The sequence below is a fragment of the Petromyzon marinus genome, chromosome 47, assembly GCF_048934315.1.
Source record: "Petromyzon marinus isolate PM22_M1 ecotype Great Lakes invasive population chromosome 47, UKy_Petmar_22M1.pri1.0, whole genome shotgun sequence".
Lineage (NCBI taxonomy): Eukaryota > Metazoa > Chordata > Hyperoartia > Petromyzontiformes > Petromyzontidae > Petromyzon > Petromyzon marinus.
In genome coordinates, this window is record NC_133713.1 from 9564950 (window position 1) to 9585555 (window position 20606).

General features: G+C 50.3%; 1 protein-coding gene across 2 annotated transcripts; it reads right to left on the reverse strand.

Annotated features, from left to right (window-relative positions):
- Positions 1–3918: 3918 nt before the first annotated feature.
- Positions 3919–20543, reverse strand: LOC116952612 (P2R1A-PPP2R2A-interacting phosphatase regulator 1-like). Of its 2 annotated transcripts, none has more exons than XM_032972138.2 (9): positions 20116–20543; positions 19093–19171; positions 18661–18717; positions 18420–18515; positions 17778–17876; positions 16582–16652; positions 15591–15655; positions 14298–14388; positions 3919–13965 (listed from the first exon to the last, which is right to left on the reverse strand). In XM_032972138.2, the coding sequence occupies exons 1-9, from the start codon at positions 20238–20240 to the stop codon at positions 13761–13763; spliced, it is 888 nt and encodes a 295-aa protein (XP_032828029.1). In that variant the 5' UTR covers positions 20241–20543; the 3' UTR covers positions 3919–13760. The 2 variants fall into 2 exon arrangements, with proteins under 2 accessions (XP_032828029.1, XP_032828028.1); XM_032972137.2 differs by having other exon boundaries at positions 19093–19174.
- Between the last annotated feature and the right edge of the window lie 63 nt (positions 20544–20606).

A 20606-nucleotide genomic window follows, 5' to 3' on the forward strand; every position in this document is an offset into this window, starting at 1 on the left:
CACCAGACAGGGAAAGCCCCCTGCTCTATAAATACCGTACCCACTCACACATAAACGCTCTCACTTACACACACTCTCACTTACACACACACACTCTCACACACACACAGATACACACACTCTCACACACACACACTCTCACTTACACACACCCACTCTCACTTACACACACCCACTCACACACACACGCTCTCACTTACACACACACGCTCTCACTTACACACACTCTCACTTACACACACTCTCACTTACACACACTCTCACTCACACACACTCTCACTTACACACACACACTCTCACTTACACACACACACTCTCACTTACACACACACACTCTCACTTACACACACTCTCACTTACACACACACTCTCACTTACACACACCCACTCACACACACACGCTCTCACTTACACACGCATACAGATACACACACTCTCACTTACACACACACTCTCACTTACACACACACTCTCACTTACACACACACTCTCACTTACACACACACCCACTCACATACACACGCTCTCACTTACACACACACACTCTCACTTACACACACTCTCACTTACACACACTCTCACTCACACATACAGATACACACACTCTCATTTACACACACATACAGATACACACACTGTCACTTACACACACATACAGATACACACACTCTCACTTACACACACTCTCACTTACACACACTCTCACTCACACAACAACAACCGCCATTCGCCACTAAGTGGCGGTGACGTCACCACGACGCTTGTGCCAGGCCATGTGCACCTTGAGGCCACGTGAAGTGTCGAACGCCCGCGGGCAGGAGGTCACGGGGCAGACCCAGGTGCCACGGGTCGACTGACTGAGATGACTGGCTGATGCACCACCTGTGCCCCCTACTGTGCCAACCTGCTGTGCTTTAGCCACCCGGCGCTCCGCTCGTTGTGAGCGTCGCTCCTCCGCCCTCCGTTGTTGTTGGAGGGCGACTGCCTCCAACTGCCCAATAGCGTCCTTCACGAGCCTCCTCCACAGAGGCCGATCTTGACACCGCTGGTACCAGTCATCAGCAAGTCCACTCAGCTCCACGTCCTCCTGTACCACATCTCTCCATCTCTTCTCTAGCCCATGCCGCGCCCGTTTAGCCCCCTCGATCCGGCCGAACAAAAGCTGTTTCGGCATGCGGAGGCTGGGCATGCGGGCTACATGACGCAGCCAACGCAGCCTTGCCTGCCGGATCCCCTGCTGATTTTGTACGTTTGCCCACTGACAAAGAAATGATCAGTCTATAATTTGAATGGTAGGTTTATTTGAACAGTGAGAGACAGAATAACAACAAAAAAATCCAGAAAAACGCATGTCAAAAATGTTATAAATTGATTTGCATTTTAATTAGGGAAATAAGTATTTGACCCCTCTGCAAAACATGACTTAGTACTTAGTGGCAAAACCCTTGTTGGCAATCACAGAGGTCAGACGTTTCTTGTAGTTGGCCACCAGGTTTGCACACATCTCAGGAGGGATTTTGTTCCACTCCTCTTAGCAGATCTTGTCCAAGTCATTAAGGGTTCGAGGCTGACGTTTGGTAACTCGAACCTTCAGCTCCCTCCACAGATTTTTTATGGGATTAAGGTCTGGAGACTGGCTAGGCCACTCCAGGATCGTAATGTGCTTCTTCTTGAGCCACTCCTTTGTTGCCTTGGCCGTGTGTTTTGGGTCATTGTCATGCTGGAATACCCATCCACGACCCATTTTCAATGCCCTGGCTGAGGAAAGGAGGTTCTCACCCAAGATTTGACGGTACATGGCCCCGTCCATCGTCTCTTTGATGCGGTGAAGTTGTCCTGTCCCCTTAGCAGAAAAACACCTCCAAAGCATAATGTTTCCACCTCCATGTTTGACGGTGGGGATGGTGTTCTTGGGGTCATAGGCAGCATTCCTCCTCCTCCAAACACGCCGAGTTGAGTTGATGCCAAAGAGCTCCATTTTGGTCTCATCTGACCACAAGACTTTCACCCAGTTGTCCTCTGAATCATTCAGATGTTCATTGGCAAACTTCAGACGGGCATGTATATGTGCTTTCTTGAGCAGGGGGACCTTGTGGGCGCTGCAGGATTTCAGTCCTTCACGGCGTAGTGTGTTACCAATTGTTTTCTTGGTGACTATGGTCCCAGCTGCCTTGAGATAATTGACCAGATCCTCCCGTGTAGTTCTGGGCTGATTCATCACCGTTCTCATCATTGCAGAGCCCCAGACCGAGGGAGATTTACAGTTCTTTTGTTTTTCTTCATTTTGCGAATAATCACACCAACTGTTGTCACCTTCTCACCAAGCTGCTTTGCAATGGTCTTGTAGCCCATTCCAGCCTTGTGTAGGTCTACAATCTTGTCCCTGACATCCTTGGAGAGCTCTTTGGTCTTGGCTATGGTGAAGAGTTTGGAATCTGATTGATTGCTTCTGTGGACAGGTGTCTTTTATACAGGTAACAAGCTGAGATTAGGAGCACTCCCTTTAAGAGTGTGCTCCTAATCTCAGCTCGTTACTTGTATAAAAGACACCTGGGAGCCAGAAATCTTTCTGATTGAGAGGGGGTCAAATACTTTTTTCCCTCATTAAAATGCAAATCAATTTATAACATTTTTGACATGCGTTTTTCTTGATTTTGTTGTTGTTAATCTGTCTCTCACTGTTCAAATAAACCTACCATTAAAATTATAGACCGATCATTTCTTTGTCAGTGGCCAAATGTACAAAATCAGCAGGGGATCAAATACTTTTTCCTTCACTGTACACACACTCTCACTTACACACACATACAGATACACACACTCTCACTTACACACACTCTCACTTACACTCACAACCGTCATTCGCCACTAAGTGGCGGTGACGTCACCACGACGCTTGTGCCAGGCCATGTGCACCTTGAGGCCACGTGAAGTGTCGAACGCCCGCGGGCAGGAGGTCATGGGGCAGACCCAGGTGCCACGGGTCGACTGACTGAGATGACTGGCTGGTGCACCACCTGTACCAACTTGCTGTGCTTTAGCCACCCGGCGCTCCGCTCGTTGTGAGCGTCGCTCCTCCGTCCTCCGTTATTGTTGGAGGGCGACTGCCACCAACTGCCCAGTCGCGTTCTTCACGGGCCTCCTCCACAGAGGTCGATCTTGACACCGCTGGTACCGGTCATTGGCAAGTCCACTCAGCTCCATATCCTCTCGTACCACCATTCCATTTCTTCTGTAGCCCGTGCCGCGCCTGTTTAGCCCCTTCTATACGGCCGAACAGAAGCTGCTTGGGCATGCGGTGGCTGGGCAGGCGAGCTACATGCCCCAGTCAATGCCGTCTTGCCTGTCGGAGAAGTTCACCGATGGGACTGTGACCAGATCTTTCGGAATCTGAGCTCCTCACACAATCCAGCCAGATTAAACCCGGGATGTAACGTAGACAGGCCCTCCTGAATGTTTGTAACCGGCGCTGATGTTCCATTAGAGGGGTCTACGTTTCGCAAGCATAGATAAGTGAAGGGCATATATGACTGTGCCCGAGAAGACCCGGAGCCTCGTTTGGAGCGACAGGCCAGGTAGCTTCAACGCAGCAGCGTTTCGCAGCCGGTAAAACAAAAATGCCGCTCGACTGATTCGGAGCGAGACATCCGCTGCCAAACCGGAGTTGATCAGGTCAGGGGAACTCCTTCCACTCCACAACTGCCCCATCACTCCTCAAAAGTTGAGCGAGTGTGGAGTGTTTTGATGACACAGAGTACCCAAGTAGGTGCTTTGTTTCGGTGGGACTAATGGTTTGACCCGACCCCTTCGTGGCAAACTCCATGGAAGTCTTCATCTAACAGTGGATAGATCGTGGCTGATGAATGTTGGGGGGTGGGCGTTCCAGAATCAACCGCTACGGTTTTGCATGGACACACATTGAAAAAAACGTAATTTAATTCGTCATTTAACATTCTAAACATGTAAACAAATTTCCGCTATATCAATACAAATGTATATTATCTGTGCGTTAGGTGAACTATTACAATCGCAGGATCGTGAGAGATGGTGGCAGCTCTGACGTGTCCTTAGTCCAGCAGTGGATTGAGCAAGGCGAACTGCCACTGATGATACACGCATCAGATAATCTGCTTTTACATATTCGTCAGTGGCACACGCCCGGAGGAGCATTTGCAATAACAAACACGCTTAATTAATGCCAAGGCTGCACAAGAACACGCACACATATATAATATACACATTATATACATGATGAATGTGATGTGAAGAGGTGGGAATCCCCGACTCTGCTGGCCACGATGATGGCGGTCGTGGAGCGGGGCGGTGCGTGGGTGGGCCGAGCGATTTGATTCGCGCTGAGACTGCCGCGGCTTTGACCATGGCCACTAACCTCGGACTGCTGTGACGAGGGCAACTTGCTGGTACTGATCTGAAGCAGCAGCAGCAGCCGCAGCCGCTGATTGTGTCACATTGAGGGTATTTTACCCCTGACATTTAGGAATCGCCCTTTTCGTTTCTGGCTAACCCCAAACCCCAATGCCAACCCTACGCTTACCGCACCAAAACAAAGACAAAGATCCCCCCCACACACACACACCCCCGTTGTAGCCCTAATAAGACTGTTTGGGGCAAATGCTGTTATCGAGTATCGCCTATTAAGGCATGGCTGGTGCAGGTGGTTAGCGCACGGGACTTGCAACCCAGAAGGTCGTTGGTTCGATCTCCCACTGCGACAGTTGAAACAATGGGTCTCTGTGTAAGTCTGTAGGTCTCTGTGTAAGTCTGTGGGTCTCTGTGTAAGTCTGTGGGTCTCTGTGTAAGTCTGTGGGTCTCCATGTGAGTCAGTGGGTCTCCGCGTAAGTCTGTGGGTCTCTGCGCCTCTGCGTAAGTCTGTGGGTCTCTGTGTGAGTCAGTGGGTCTCTGTGTGAGTCAGTGGGTCTCTGTGTAAGTCTATTGGTCTTTGCGTAAGTCTGTGGGTCTCTGTGTGAGTCAGTGGGTCTCTGTGTAAGTCTATTGGTCTTTGCGTAAGTCTGTGGGTCTCTGTGCGAGTCAGTGGGGACTCCATGTGAGTCAGTGGGTCTCCGCGTAACTCATGTAGCAGGCTTTTGCGACCATTATTATGCATAATAAAGTTTTCGGGTTAAATCGCAAAAGTATGTGTCGTAACCCTCCACCACCCGACACGGCCAGAAAGGTTTGTCACGTAAACAAAAAGTGCCAATGAGTTACTAAATCAGCTCACCAGTGTGTTGGAGAGTATTTGGATTTAATTCTAGATTTAAAGCTTTCGTGACTGCAAGGATCCATAGTCTTTGGTTCTATTCGGTAAAGTCACGTAGGAAAAAGATAAAACAACAAAAAATCACGACGTTTCGGCCACAACACAAGCGGCCTTCATCAGGTGAAGGGACCAGGCTGTCTCGAGGACAGCGCTGGAGTGGAACACAGCCACGCTCAGACCGCGACCTTTAAGCTGTGTGCGAGGAAACAAGGTGCCTTGACAAAGGAATTAGCATAAAAAAATAGCATTTGATTGCCCGACTTGGCATAGAAGTTGTGTAAATGCAAGTGCACATGCCGGTTGGCGTGGGGGGGGGGAGTTTCCCTATTGATGGTGTGAAAAGGGAATTTAAGAGCTGCGAAAGTTTGGGGTACCACTACTTGAAAAATATACTGTACCATTGAAAATTAGTTTAATGTTTGGTTCGATTTAGAACATCTTTCCAATGGTTGCTTAATTTGAAACCATCTTCTCGGTTGAAATTGTGTCTGTGCTAGTAGATCTGAATTGCCTCGTGAACAAATCTCTGATAAAAACCCGTGGGTTTGCAAATAACCTTGGTATCGGAGAAAACTGGATTTGTCTGGTAGTGGAGGGTTACGACACATTTATACTAACCCAAAAACCTTTATTAGAAAAGTTACAACTGCTTTTTTTGTAAGATGCAGTGCTGCACCTATGCGTGGTTTAAAGATCCAACCGCTCCCACTCTCTCTCTCTCCAAAACCTCCACCTTTTGCAGAGTCTAGCTCCAGAAACCAACACCAACCAACCAACCACCACCACCATCGTCCCGTAATCCCCTGCTCACAGAAAGCGTGCGATACAAGCCGAAGGCAAACCCCGGCAGAGGCAAGTGTGGGTGTCTTTATCTCTCGGTCGAATTTTTACCCCCCCCCCTTTCAGCACTGAAATATCCACCGCAAACCAGAGACCAACATCGCCACCCCCTCCCTCCCTCCCCCCCTCCTGGGCTTTTTTGTTGTTGTTGCTGCTGCTGTTGCCCTTTCAGTTGAATCTTGAACATGGGAAAAAAAAGCACGCGCGATTTGTTACTTTTAAGTCTTGTTTTGCTCGATTGTGTTTTGAGCAAGCGACGGTTGTTGTTGTTGTTGCTGCTGCTGCTGCTGCGCGTTGAACTTCCTTCACACCATACGTGGCCAACTGTGCCAATCGGAGGGTGTCTTTCTTAATCGAGATCCGTAAACGTTGCAGTTAGTTTTAATGGCAGGGTCGGTGAAAGGTGGGCCTAGGTTTTGGCCAACCTTGGCCAGCCGACTCAACATAGTTAAGTTAAATTACATTTTTGAAATCGATTAGTCGTACAGCACCACGCGCTTCGTTAACAAATAGATAATTTCCAGCAATTCGTTCATGAGATCCACCCCCCCACCCCCCATACAGTGTTTACGAAGAGCTCTATAGCCACTACCACAGGGCGCACGGTGGGAGGGGGTGGAAGGGTGGGCGTTCGGTGAGCAATGAACGTGAAGGTGAGCAGATGATGGCTCAGAAGATTCATAATGGACGTGTGAGAGGCAATCATCTGGTAGCCACGGAGATCCAGTGAAGGTTATCCAAAATCCGGCGAAATGTTGGGATTGTGGTCTGGGGTATGGAGACCTAACGAACTTATTTATTTTAATTTATTTTCTCTGCGATAATTTTTTCTTACGTGCATTTTTTCTCTCGTTATTTATTCATTTTTTAATTCTGCTTAGTAGCGGGTTTTTAACATGGAACTTTTCTTGCCAGTTGTAAAATATAACAATAGGTTACCCTTTCTGGCAAAAAAACAGGTGTCAAGATGCTAAAACACCATGCTCTGAAAATATATGACAATGCATATACTCTCAGAGGATGTTTTTTTTGTTTGCATGTTCACCACAAGGACGTGTGGTTAATGCAGACAGGATTCCTTTAATAAGGATTCTGTTTGGTGTTTTAACATCTTCACACAACTGTTTGATTGCCAGAAAGGGTAAAACCTATTATGTTATAGCGGGCTTTTATTTTCGTATTTTTTTGTACGGAACCGGATAATTGATGTACAGCGCTATGGGATGCAATTGCATGAATGACGCTATATAAAATGCAATGATTATTTTAATCCGGTATTTCAGTGGCCGTAATGGGTTTAAGTGACCCCTTCGCTGGTGGCCACTCAATTCATCGGAATAAAAAACAATCGACTCAAGGGTGGCCGATTGGCTGAGAGGTCAGAGTACCAAGCCGGTCTCTGAGATGATGGTCTCAGCTTAGGCCACCAATGACTTCACAACAACAACGAAAACCACCACACTGAAATGTTATTTTGCACTAAATTTGGCTCAATTCCAGCACTGAGAATGAAAACTGTTGGTTTTTGCTCACGTGACATTTATCTATGTGCAGCAGGGCATGTGGGTAAGTGCTGCCCCCTAGTGTGTATACAAGTGGCCACGTGTGATCTCAGAAGCAGCTCTGTGAGATCTCCTTCCACGGACCGTTCTGCGAGTGGTCCGAATAATTAACTCTCCGTCTTGTGACGCGACGCAGACGAGTACGAGCCGGTTAAAACCAGAAGTGGAAAAACAACATTCGACTCTTTAATTGAGTCGCGACAATTCATCCAATTGCCAGTGTGGTTAGTCATCGTCATCCCCATTCCGGAATGGGCCTTTTAGAGCCACCGTCGGGAAAGTGAAACCAAACTGGTCTATCATATTGCTAGAAAACACAGAGGAGCAAATCTCATCGTCTGCTGCTGTTGCTGGCGGATGGATGCCGTCAACACACTCACTGCCCCCTCCGATTAGCACGCTTGGGTACGTACGGTGCGAAAGAATTTCAACAAAGACTTGTAGTCACTCACCCACTAAAAGTCACTCACCCACACACTTACCGCACCCTCCGATTAGCACGGTTGGCTACGTACGGTGCGAAAGACGTTCAACATACATAGACTCAAAGTCACTCACCCACACCCTCACCACACTCTCCGATTAGCACGGTTGGCTACATACGGTGCGAAAGAAGTTCAACATACCTACGCACAAAGCACACGCGGCTGCCGCTGATCCATACAGCCCGCAAATAGTTCACATCTCTGTAGCGGTACTCTTGTTCATTCCAGTTTTTATTCGGTTTTGGCGGCCTTGCCGATCTCCCCCCTTAATCTACCGATCAGCTTGCCTTCCCCCCCCACCGCCCCCCTCCCGCCCTCCTCGTTAATTGCCGTCGCAATTCTATTTACAATCGGCGAAGAACTCGTTAGCAAATGCTTAAGACGCCAACTAAGAACAACGGCAGATGCGATAAAGACAGCAGCAGCAATAGTAATCACGATAATAATAATAATATATACAGAGACATCACGACGAATGTCGACGGAATTGTCGGCACGAATTATTAACCATTTAAGTAAACGCGTCCAACGACGTTTTTTTGTATTATCAAACCCCGCCAAATGCTGCCCGGGGTTATGTTCTGGGGAGGCAACTCGGGCCCTACCAGTGTCGGTGCCAACGGCGGAACGGGGCGACGTGATGTTAATCACCTTCCCAGCCACGGCAAACGTCGAAGCGGAGAGAGGTCATTCCACCCAGTGTGGTTAATGCCACAGCGCGACCCAGCCATCTCTACAAAATGATTTAATTTCTACATACATTCACCAAACACCTAGTTGCCCCCGTGCGAGAGTCAACTCGAGCCAACTCGAGCCCACTGGATTTGCCGGATTTCTAAAAGTCAATTTGAAAGGCAACCCGGGGTGATTTAAAACACGCGCAAAAAAGGTGTCGCCTCCTTGATTTTTCCGGGGACTTGAATTATCGTGCGAGTTGGGCAGAGGTGGTTCCGAGAAACGCTTAACGGGTAGGGACCGCATTGCTCATGATGTTAAATGTTAAAAATCAAACGTTCCCACCACCCACAGCAATGCTTGATTGTCACAGGTCTGGCGACGAATTTCCCCTGCGCACGGATATTCTGACGGAGTGAATTGGGGCGCGGCTGCACGTGCGAGACTGGCCCGGAAAGTTCGAGCTCTTGGCCTAACTCACGTCTCAACTCTCAACCCATTCACGGCCCAACTCGCAACCCAACTCTTGACCCAATTCACGGCCCAATTCATGGCCCAACTCAGGGCCCAACTCAGGGCCCAACTCAACTCTCAAATGATCCATTGCCGAGCTCCCATCTGTGTTGGGCCTCGTGGCTCTCTCACATTTCGCTTGTGCCGCAGCGTTTTCCGCGCCAGTCGTCCAACCCGGATTTCGCGCGTGGCCGAATGTGGCATTGCAATTTAAGTTTTCGTCGGAATTCAAAACAATGGAAATGCACTGCAAAGGAGCAACATTAAAACAAGGGTACCATTTCACAAGCAAGGAAAAACACAGTGAGCATTTGTACATACTCGCGCGCGCGCACGCACGCAGACACAGTCACACACAAATAAGATGCATCGTTACCTTTGACAAGATGTTCTCAACTGTCAAGGTCTATGGGCGACGTTAGGTGGGGGCAACTGTTAACAGTTGTTTGCAACAATTATCACGTTCATGTTGACATTGGCCGAGTGGCACAGGGGTCAGAGAGCTCACGGTCAGGAAGTCGGACGTTCGAATCCTGGTTGAGGTCCGGCTCGACCCACCATCCCTCCGTGGTTGGTAAAACGAGCGGTGCCACTTTGTGGTTGTGCTAGGATAGACTAGCCTCTGGCGTACCACTGTGGAATTTCCAACATTGGTTCAGGGCTACAAATGGACACGAGCACTGGTGCAACACTCGCTTGTTCGAGAACACTCATTTTTGTGGAAATGTTTTAGAAATGTTGAGCGATGTTTTAGGGAATGAGCTCTTTGGTGACCTGTGCTTTTGGCATGGAAAACTACGTGGGAAAATTAAATGAGGCCCATACGATTGCTCTTCGAGACAAGTGTTAAATTAATGTTGGGTTATCGTACAAGCGTTTAAATACGGGTATTACTCTTACTTTTTTCTGCAACATAATCGCGTTCCACCTTTATCGAAAGACGGAGTATTCGATGCATACGGCAGCCTGCGACGTCTCGCATAGACCTCAGCTCAAGGGCGCGGTTGGGCCACGGGCCAAGAGGCAAGGACTCGGGAGCGGTGGCCCACGGTAGCTAACGTGGCCTCCCTGAACGGTTCAAAGATCGTGCTAAAAGAGGCGGCCCCCCGGTGGCAAGGTCAGAGCGTTGAGCTGGCACCGCCGATATTCTGGGTTCATCCCAAGTTCTCAAGCGTGGCGAGTGGACGGACTGAGCCCCAGTCACCAATGGCTGCACATAATTAAAAAAAAAACGTAACAATGAATTTGGTTTTAAACTTCCAGCTGTGAGAATTAAACAAAGCATTGGTTCGACTGTCACCCGATGGGCAATACTCTCAGAGGCCGCTTAAAAGGGACCTCAGTGGTAGCTCCGTGTTATCCGCTTCCGCGGGCCGTTCTCCCACACGAGGGTGACCACTGGCTCCGCGAGAGACCTCAACGGATTCTACATCTCGCGACGCGACACCGATAGCACACCGTCGGGATAACACCGCGGGGGGGGAAAAGACGCAACAAAAACAAAACGAATTAAAAAAAAAACTCGCTGCACTCGAACAAAACGGCCGACGGACGCGCGGCGATTTTTGCAGCAGACATGCGAGCACAGCGTCGTCTACAGGAGCGCACGGTACAAAGCGGCAGATCGTAAAACCATTACGGTGGCTCGCGACCCACCTTCGCTCGAGGCGCGACGTAGCTCAGCGTTCTTCACTCATTATCAGAGGGGGGCGGGTCACTTTCGCCGATAAGACATCATCGGTGTGAGGGCCGCCACACGTTTGAAACCACTGGGGGCTCGACAGCAGCGCGATGATGATGATGATGGGTGGGGTGTTTTCACACGTAAAGAACCCAACGTGACCTAACGGCCCACTGAGGCCTCGCTTGAGTGAAGACCCCGGCGGGAGGGGTTGAAGTTGATGCCGTGGTCATTACCGCGCGGCGCTACGAACTCGCCGCGGGCCGAGTTAAATTCCCAGCCAGGGCCGACATAGGTGGCGAGCGGTATATACGAACCGGTCCTCGGGTGCCCCCTTCACCAACCGGCAGTGACCAGTATGGTGAAGTATGGTCAAGCAACCCCCCCCCCGCCCCGCCCCGCCCCGACTGATGCGGCGTGGGAAGCCCTTCACCTGTCAACGGATTGACAAAAGGGCTGTAAGTAATTAACAAAAATTACTTATGTTGGGCGAGGCGGGACTTTAGAATTTGCGCGAGTAAATGTTACGTGAAATCAGCAGGCAATCGGCCTTTGGGTGCGGCAAAAGGTGGCAGACCCAAGGGCTCCCCGATGGCTTTTTTGTCTTTCCCCCATAGCAAATTACCCGACGACTGATTGCATCGTACTCGATTTAATTCGTCGACCAACATCGCGATTCATAACTGGGTTACGTTGGGTCAAGCCGCGCGGGCGTAAGACGTCAATTGCAGCCATAGCCCCCCAGCCAGACAAGTGGCCAAGCGGGCACAACATGTGCCAGTTGGGTCATCTGGCCCCGCCAGGTTGGTGGAGGGTTACAGAGCCCAAGTCGACACCGCGCCAAGCCCTCCTTTAACGCAGCAGACGCGCCCCTGCAGAAGTGCCACTTTAAGTGGGGAAAAAAAAACGTGACGCAAAAACCCCCACAAATAGTTCAATGATCGATGAAGTTTTGGCGACGTGTGAGGTACTGCAACGCACAACACGGCGAGGTGGCGGGGTAAGTAACTAAGGGTACGCCGCCGCGTTACTGCATCATCCCGCGTGCTGTGTCATTGTGCCGCTCAGCTCAAGAAAGCAGTTCGTCAGCGATCCGCCGTAATACCATCTCGAGGGAGGCTCTCCAGAGATCCCTCTGGAGATTTTTTTTCTGCCGGTAGTGTCGTGAGCACGCATTCTGCATTGCTTCGCCTTTACCTTCTTTTAACCGAGAAACGAGGGCACACTTGCCGCGCGGCGACTACTTAGGCCTGCCGCAGGTGCCTCGCGATGGCTGCCGCTCAACGTTTTTTTGGGTCGTCCTTGTCCTCAGGTCGCTACCGTTCCGATGAGGAATCGTCACCCGCAACATTCACCTTGCTCAACGGGTCATTCCCTGAGAAGGCGGCGGTAATTAAGAGCAGTTCCGTGATTTCGGACGTACGATTCGGACGCTTTAAAGATGCGGGGCTATCATTAGTGTAATCACGTAGTGGCTTTTTTTTACACGGCCAAAGGGTGCGTCAACCAATTAGGCCTGAGACCAATTGCTTGACCCCCTTTTCCTGATGGGGGTAGAAATGGCCGTAAATATGGCATGGCGCAGGCCGGGCCCGGACCAACGGACTCTCTCACCCACGCCGAGATGCGCGACGCTGATGCATTCTGTTTCGTGTGTCTGCGCGTCAAATCAGTGACATTCAATAAATAAGCCGTACTTTCTAAAATCGGTCGACAATAAACCGTCAAAATTACCCCCGCGCGTGTTCCTCGGACGGCTTTGCCCGAGGTTGCTGGGGGTGGCGAGTATTCTTGGTAAGTGTATGCTCGCTTGCTGGGCAATGCCTTCCTCAAGCTGTGCATGGGGAGACTGCAAGCCAAGCATGTGCAGAGATTAAATAAAGATAGATGGCAACCCTAAAAAAATTATCAAATGGTTACAACTTCGTCGATAGACAGCCAGGCCTATTTTATCGTCTAGGCCAGCAAGTCGTTCTCAAAATTTCTACAAATAATTTGCGCGGACCACCGTGCACCAATGACATATTGTTCAACATAAACACAATTCTAAATCGGAATGTCTGCAACAGTTCAGCAGAGTGCATCCCACGGCCTTGCAGACCACCAGGGGTCCACGCACTACAGCTTGTATACCAACGTTGTTGATTGGTGGTACGACTCCAGTTTGAGGCTTTGCTACGGAAATCATTTTAAACACATGGTCACATGCCTCGAGTGCCACTGCAGCGTCCTCTACTGACATGGCTGAGTGATGCTTGCCGTATTTTTTAAGGCAATTTAATGACGCGCAGTGCATTGTGACAGCTGCCACTACAGCTACATCAGGATGCATTGTGGGAGATGGCACGACAGCTGTATCATGGTGCGTTGTGCATTTGTGGGAACCAGCCACATCAAGACGATGGTGGTCGGTGCACGGTAGGGAAAATAACCTCTGGTGATGACACGTGATCAGGGAGATGGTAGGCCGGGATTTAGAAAGTCAGTGGACGGATTATTTCTATTTTTATTTACAGGATTACAAACCGTCGCACTGCCCTGGATCGAAATCCCTTTCGCTAACCAAAAAATAATTAGTCGCCAACCCTCGTCGTTATTTTTGTTGTTTTTGTTTGCGTTGCCTCCTATACCCGACGCTCACCTCACCTCCCCACGGTCGCGCTCGACCGCGACAGGGCGCGCTTGCGGGGAGCCATCCGAACTCCGCAGGGTTCGGAAACGTTTCATCGCGACACCGGCGTGAAGGCGGAGCCGGCCAATGAGAGAGTGGTGTGGGCGGGGCTGGGGGAGCGGCCGGGGTCGGTGTCCGGGGAGAGAGCGGCCAATGAGAGCGGGGCGTGGGCGGGACTGGGGGCGGGGCTGGGGGTGTCCACGTGTGGGGACGTGGCCGGGGACGGGCGGCAATCGCTGCTGCTGCAGGGCGACAGGCTGGAGGAAGAACAGAGGCAAAGCGATGAGCGCGAGGGATGCGCGATCACCCTCCCTCACCTCGCGACACGATTCGGGACACACGGCGGTTCAAAATGCGCGGCGATTTGACGGTACGGCGTTTTAATGCGAGACGCACGTTACGAAAAAAACGCGCGATGCACACGAATTCACGACCGCACGTGATTCATGGCGCACAAAACACGACGCAATAACCGACTCACAACACGATACACGTCATAGGTGGCACTGACTAAGAGAGCCTTCCCCTGCAGTTAACAAAGGCTTACAAGGACCCGTGTGTGCGTGTGAGCGTGCAAGTGAACTCTGACCTCTGGTTGAGCATGCTCGATGTGAAGTTGAACTCCAAGTCGCCGGTACCAAGAAAAAGGCGCTTGGAGGTGTGATCCACTTCAAAGTCGGCTGTGGAACAATGCACAGGTGCGCGGAACAGCTCACAGGCGCGCGGAACGGACAGGTGCGCGAAACAACGCAGCATCCTCTATCATCCACAATCATGAGAGAAGAGCCCTTAGGCTACGGAGAGCCGATTAAGACTTTCCAGTTGCCGCCCTAAGCCGAGCATTTTTCCCCCAACAGACAGCCGGGCGGCGGTGGTGGTTGTGCTGCACGTGGCTGCAGGCTGTGATCCAGCGCTGTGTGGAGGCAGCAGCGGGGGTTGGTGAATCACCGCACAGATGTTGTTGTGGAACTCCCTGTGGGCATCGAGGGGGTGTCTCGCCAGAAGGCAGTACAGCACATGTGGACTAATCGCCATCCGCTTCCATTTGTAAGGGGATAGAGCGGGTTGCACCCTTGCGCGAGTCGTGGGGTTTTCTCCGGGTGCTCCCGATTTTCTCCCACACTTGTATAATAAACACAGCTCGTCGTTAATTGGCTGAAAACATCTTAAAATAAAAAAACCCAAAGCAGGATCCACATGAACACGAGTCATACGACTCAAGTGTGGCTTTCCTGGATATATAAAGCAAGTAATTTGAAAAAGTAAATAAATGGGAGCCAAGCAGTTAAACAACAAGCATGCTGCACACTGTCGCCGTCTCTCCGTATCTCACCGCACCTCTGCATTTCTCCGTTTGTGCGCACCCCTGGCACTTCTCCGTCTCCTAGTTTCTTGTTTTCTGTGTCCGAATGCCTTTGTCGACATCTTTCCTCTCTCTCCGTACCTCTATTCTCTATATTTGAATGCTCAACGCCCTCCCGCGTCCCTCCGTGTCCACCTCACTGTCCGTACGTCTCTCGCGGCGTCTCTTGTGTCGAATCGCTCTACGTCTCTCTACATGTGCTGCCTCCTTAACTCTGCGTCTCCTCGTCTTTCTCTCCGCGTCCTTCTGTTGACAGGAGGCACTGCGTCACACGCTTTTCAGATTCACTTCTGCGGCCGTCTGGAACGCTCTTCCTTCCGAAATTAAGGAAGCCGCCTGAGCAATGCACTTTTAAATCAAGATTGAAAACTCATTTCTTCAGAACTGCTTGTGTTTAGATTGTTGTCCTCCGAGTAGCACGGTTGACTACGTACGGATGCGAAAGAAGTTCAACATGCATACATACATGCATAGATGACAACAGCAATGCCAGGTGTGCAAGCACTCAATGGGGCTCACCTTTCCTCTTGAGCGATCCGAGGGTGCTGGGGCGAATGTGGCTGATGGGACTCGCACTTCGTTTTCTGTTAAGAAACGAATAAGGCGCACACGCGCGCGAGTGCAAGACCGCACGCACGCACTAGTAAGGAGTTTTATCGATTAGAGCGATAGAATGAGTTGACCCCCAAAACCAAGATGAAAACTCGCAACACGAACCCCTGAGTCATGGTAAACAAAGGCGTAGGTAGCAGAGGAATAAACTCGTTCTTTTGCATCGTGGGCTCGGGGTGGAACAGTTGTGCAGCGGCCAGTGCGCTGAGATATGAACCCGGCACACATCAGTTCGATTCCCGGCCATGGCTAACACCAGTGGCGAGTTATACCCGAACCTGTCCATGGCGCCTCCGTCCATTTTGACTAAACGTACTGACCAGCGTGGTGCAGTGTGGTCAAATAGAGCAAGACGATTAATTAACCGAAAAAAATATAATTGGACACTTTTTGTTATGGCACTATTACTCTGGTCCATTTAAATGACAGCCACCCTGACTTCCTGCATCCCGAAAGCGAAAAAACTCCCTAAGAACCAAGCACAAGGTGATGAGGCCGATGATCAGATGACATCACCAAGCCCCGTCCATCACCTCCCGTACAGCGTCACATGTGAGAGCAGAGGCGAGACCTTTTTTTCCCCCACTCTCTTTTCATGTTACGCGATTAGTCGAGCAATTAAACACACTAATTGGGCAGTCATCGATTATCTAAACTTCAGGTATCCCAGGTCTGCAAATAACTGGCCCTCGACCGACGAGTACAGAAAGGCCGTCATCCAGTAGCAGATTGATGGGGGCAAACAAAAAAAAGGGCTGGCTAATGAACGATGTACGTATGTAAGTTGAACTTCTTTCGCACCGTACGTAGCCAACCGTGCTAATCCGAGGCGCGATTAAATGAATCGGGGCCATGAAGGAGGGTGAGGCGAGGAGGAGGAGTGGCATTGGCTGCTTACGTGGTGAAGCGGCGAGGACTCGGGGCCCTGCTGGGGCTGACGGGCGCTTGCAGTGACGGGGAGTACAGTTGCTGGGGAACACAAAACAGCGGCAGCGGGCGCTTTGCTCAGACGACGCCCACGACCATCACAAATATTTCAAACACCCCAGTCAAAGCTCTCCCGACACCCACGCTCAACGTTGACGTCTAACGCTTTCACACTCGGCCACAACGAGTTGTCTATGCCGTTCGTCTGTCTGTAAAGAAGATTCAATGTGAATCAACGTGTAACGTGAACCTGCGTTGCTATTAGGGGAGTTACCCTGTTTAAAAATTGGCCGAATTGGTCAAAGAGTTGCCCAAATCGTAGACACAAAATCCAGAGAAAAAAGGAAAAAAAAATATTTGCCAAACATTTTGGCCGGAGAGATAACCCCGTTGGCTTCCATACTGCGAATGAAATACTTCCACGACCAAACGCAGGTTTAAAAAGTGTTACATCACCCTTGCGTGTATGCACGGTTTTTTACAAACTTGTTTTGATGTAATCTTAATTATAAAATCGATTCGCCGCTCAGCACTAACGTGATTTGGAATGCTTCGTTATAGTTTTCTGCAATTCATTTATGTACTTTGAGAAATTTATAAATCTATACTTTATTTATATGAATGTATAACTTGCTTAACTTTTCTCTATCTTGCTCTGATACCGTTTTTTTGTTGTATTTTTGTTGTTGATGTAACTTGCTCACCCGTCCCTACTCGACACCTGTGATTAGCACGGTTGGCTACATACGGTGCGAAAGAAGTTCAACATACATACATATGTATGTCTGTGAAAAAGAGCAGAGTCTTCCAGTCTAAATAAAGATTCTGATTTGCAGGCCCCACAGTGTTTAGGTACGACTCTAGCCACGAACACTCGGTTTACCAGGGAGGCGTTCGGTTAGCAATGAACGTGAACATGGTCGAATGGCTCAGAGGAGCCAAACTGGCTGTGTGAATCTGGTACCACGGAGTTTCTGGGTTTGAATCCGGGTTTTGGTGGCTCGTGATCAAACCAGGTTGTCAGGAGTTTTGAGTCGAAAGTCTCAGCCCAGTCACCAATGACCGCACAATAAACCGTGACACTTGATGTGAGACCTACGCTTCATTTTACAAAGCAATATTTTCTCCCAATTGGTGTAGATTTGAATTCATCACCCACGGCCTCACCTTGCCGATGCCACGGGTGGGCGACGGAGATGGCGATAGCGGGAAAAAGTCCGACCTGCGCTGAGTGATGGTTTTTTCCAGCTCGGGCAACGCTTCACTCTGAGCGGCACAACACACAGGGCAATACGCTCAGCCACTCCCGAGCGATACCAAGTGACGCTGTGTTCTCCTCACTATTGAGACGCTCCAGAAAGTTAAGTTTTGCTTGAAATGTGGGGGGGAAAAGTTTTGCCTTCTAAAACAAAGAATATAACCTCTGCGCGGTGGCTATATTACGGTGGCCTTGAATAGGACAACCACCGTTCACTTCACAGCCGGCCGCAAGTAGTATCCCCTCATACGCGTGGCGGGTTTTCTCCGGATAATCCCGTTTCCTCCCACATGCCAAACAACCGTTAATGAAATTAGCCAAACTTCCCAATGAAAGACCTTCCTCAAAATAAGTCTTCAGACTTGGCGAGGGCTTGAACTGCCATCTTCTGCTGACCTCACAGCATTCACAGGCAGTCTCCCATCCAGGTACGAACCAAGTTCCAACCTGCTTAGCTTTTCCGAGATCTCGCGCGGGTTTGTGGCAATCGGGGTGAAAATTGGTCACGGGCAAATTCGTATTTTATGTTTCCGTTTGCTTTTGTTCCGCACCAGGGAGAGATCTTCGCACGACTGGCTGATGTGCAGGGCGGCCCTGGTCTCCCTCTCGTGTGCTGTTTCACGATTTATCAAGTCTGCTCCCTCCTCCTGTTTACGTGCACACACGCGCACACACGTGCGCGCACACGCACGCACGCACGCAAAACAAATCACCGTCAGAGTGTCTCACTCGCTGCTCGAGTATCAGCGGTGCCACTCATCTGCTCCCAGCTGGTGGTAGAAATATCCGCACCTGTTTAATCTGGTTGACACGACTGCTCATTACTCTGCCAGGTGACGGTGGTGTTGCCTGCAAAAGCAAACGATACACAAACAAAGTGTAAGTAAACAACATCGGAGGAAAAACAGAACAGACGGAGGGGTTGGTATCGGATTTAGTTATTTCGTAGACTATGAACCCAGCAATCGTAGTTTGATTTCCTGGCATAACGAGTGTACGTGGCAAGTGATATCTGTACGATCAAACAACCCTCATGAACGACAAGGTAATTTTTTTCTTTAGGCCCAAGATTGGATTTTAGTTCATATTTTTTTATTAAAATGTCAGAAATGTTTACGACGTTCATTTTTGATGCACAGGTGTGAAGAAGGGGGGGGGGGGGGAGGGCTCTCTGCCTGTGACGATGGAGACAGTCTAGACACAAGTCTTCACTCGGGGTCTCACCGTTCCCTGTCGGCTCAGGAAGCCGCCGCTGTTTCTCCGACTCTTTCCGTCGCTCGCGAGAGACAGTGGGCTCCCTTCTCTGCTGCGGAGAGGAGACGCGAGCATGAGCAAGTAACAAAAAACTGCCGTTCACCACTAAGTGGCGGGGACATCACCACAGCGCGCGGGCCACGCTTGGTGCACTTTGAGGCCACCGTGCACACGGAGGTCACGTGAAGTGTCGAAGGCCCGCTGGCAAGAGGTCACGGAACAGACCCCGGTGCCTTGGGTTGACCGAGGATGACTGGCAGATGAGCACACACACACACAAGCACGCCCGTGCTCACACACTGAAGCAAGCAGAATCATCACCATCGCTTGCATTTTTTTCATTGAAACTATAATTGAACAGCCCTTAAGTTAATCTTCTGTTGGACGAGGGCCTCCCAATGCCACGGTGGGCCATGGGGTTGAAGAAGTGGAAGTGGGGGGGGGTGCCCTGGCCAAGACCGGAGGTCACTCACCTCTTACGTTGGCCGTGGCAATGAGGGGGTGTGCAACTAACGTGATCAGATGCACGGCGGTGTGGCTGGCCTAACCACTGCATAACCGCTCCCACGCGTGTTTACTCCGAATTGGACACGTGTTTTTGTTGCTGTTGTTGTATGCGTTACGTGTACCCGCACGTGAGATCAACAAGTCCAAGTTGCCTCGCCTACTCGAGCGACGCAGCATTAAAGCAATTCCGTCTTCACTTTCGTGATTTTAACCGGCCTCGTCAATTCCACATTCGTGCGACGGGGAGGGGGGCGGTCACTTCCACCCACGTCGTCAAACTTTAACATCCCGGTTCTTGCTGGTTCTCGTCCTGGGCGCGCTCTTGTAAACTCCACGTTAGCGTACCGGGACCAAGTACATCTACAAAACGTGTCACGTCACATCGATTAGGTATCGATACCGTTATGGCCTCATCACCGCGCTGTTGGTAAACTCCACGTTAGCATGTCGGGAGCAAGTACATCTCAAATCCCGGAGGATGTTTACCCGATGTTGTTGATCATGGGCGCGCTGTTGTATCGCCTCAATGCCGCCCCGTCCCCGAGGTCGGGATCCCCGGCGTCGCCTGGAGACTCCACCGCCTCCACTTCCATCTCCCCTGGCCGGGACATTCAAGCCGAGCCCGGCCGCACTCCCCTGCACTAGGCCCCAACACGGGCCTCAAGCCACATTTGCAAATTCAGTGTGGAAAAAAAATGTTATTGAAAAAGGTTTTTTATTATTATTTAAATAATCTGCGAATTGTGTAAACAATGTTAAATTATCGCCGCGGCTGTGCGCAGTCAATCGCTGGGGTGGCCACGGTAACTGGAGGATGCCATTTGAATGGAGCCACACGGCGCCGTTGTGCCGATGTGTGAATTAAAAAACGCGGGGTCGGTTCCGCGACGTTTGTCCAAACGCCAACCCGTAATTCGCGCGGTTGAATTATTTTTATTTTGTCCAACAGTTGGTGGTGGGGGGGGGTAGTGAAAGTC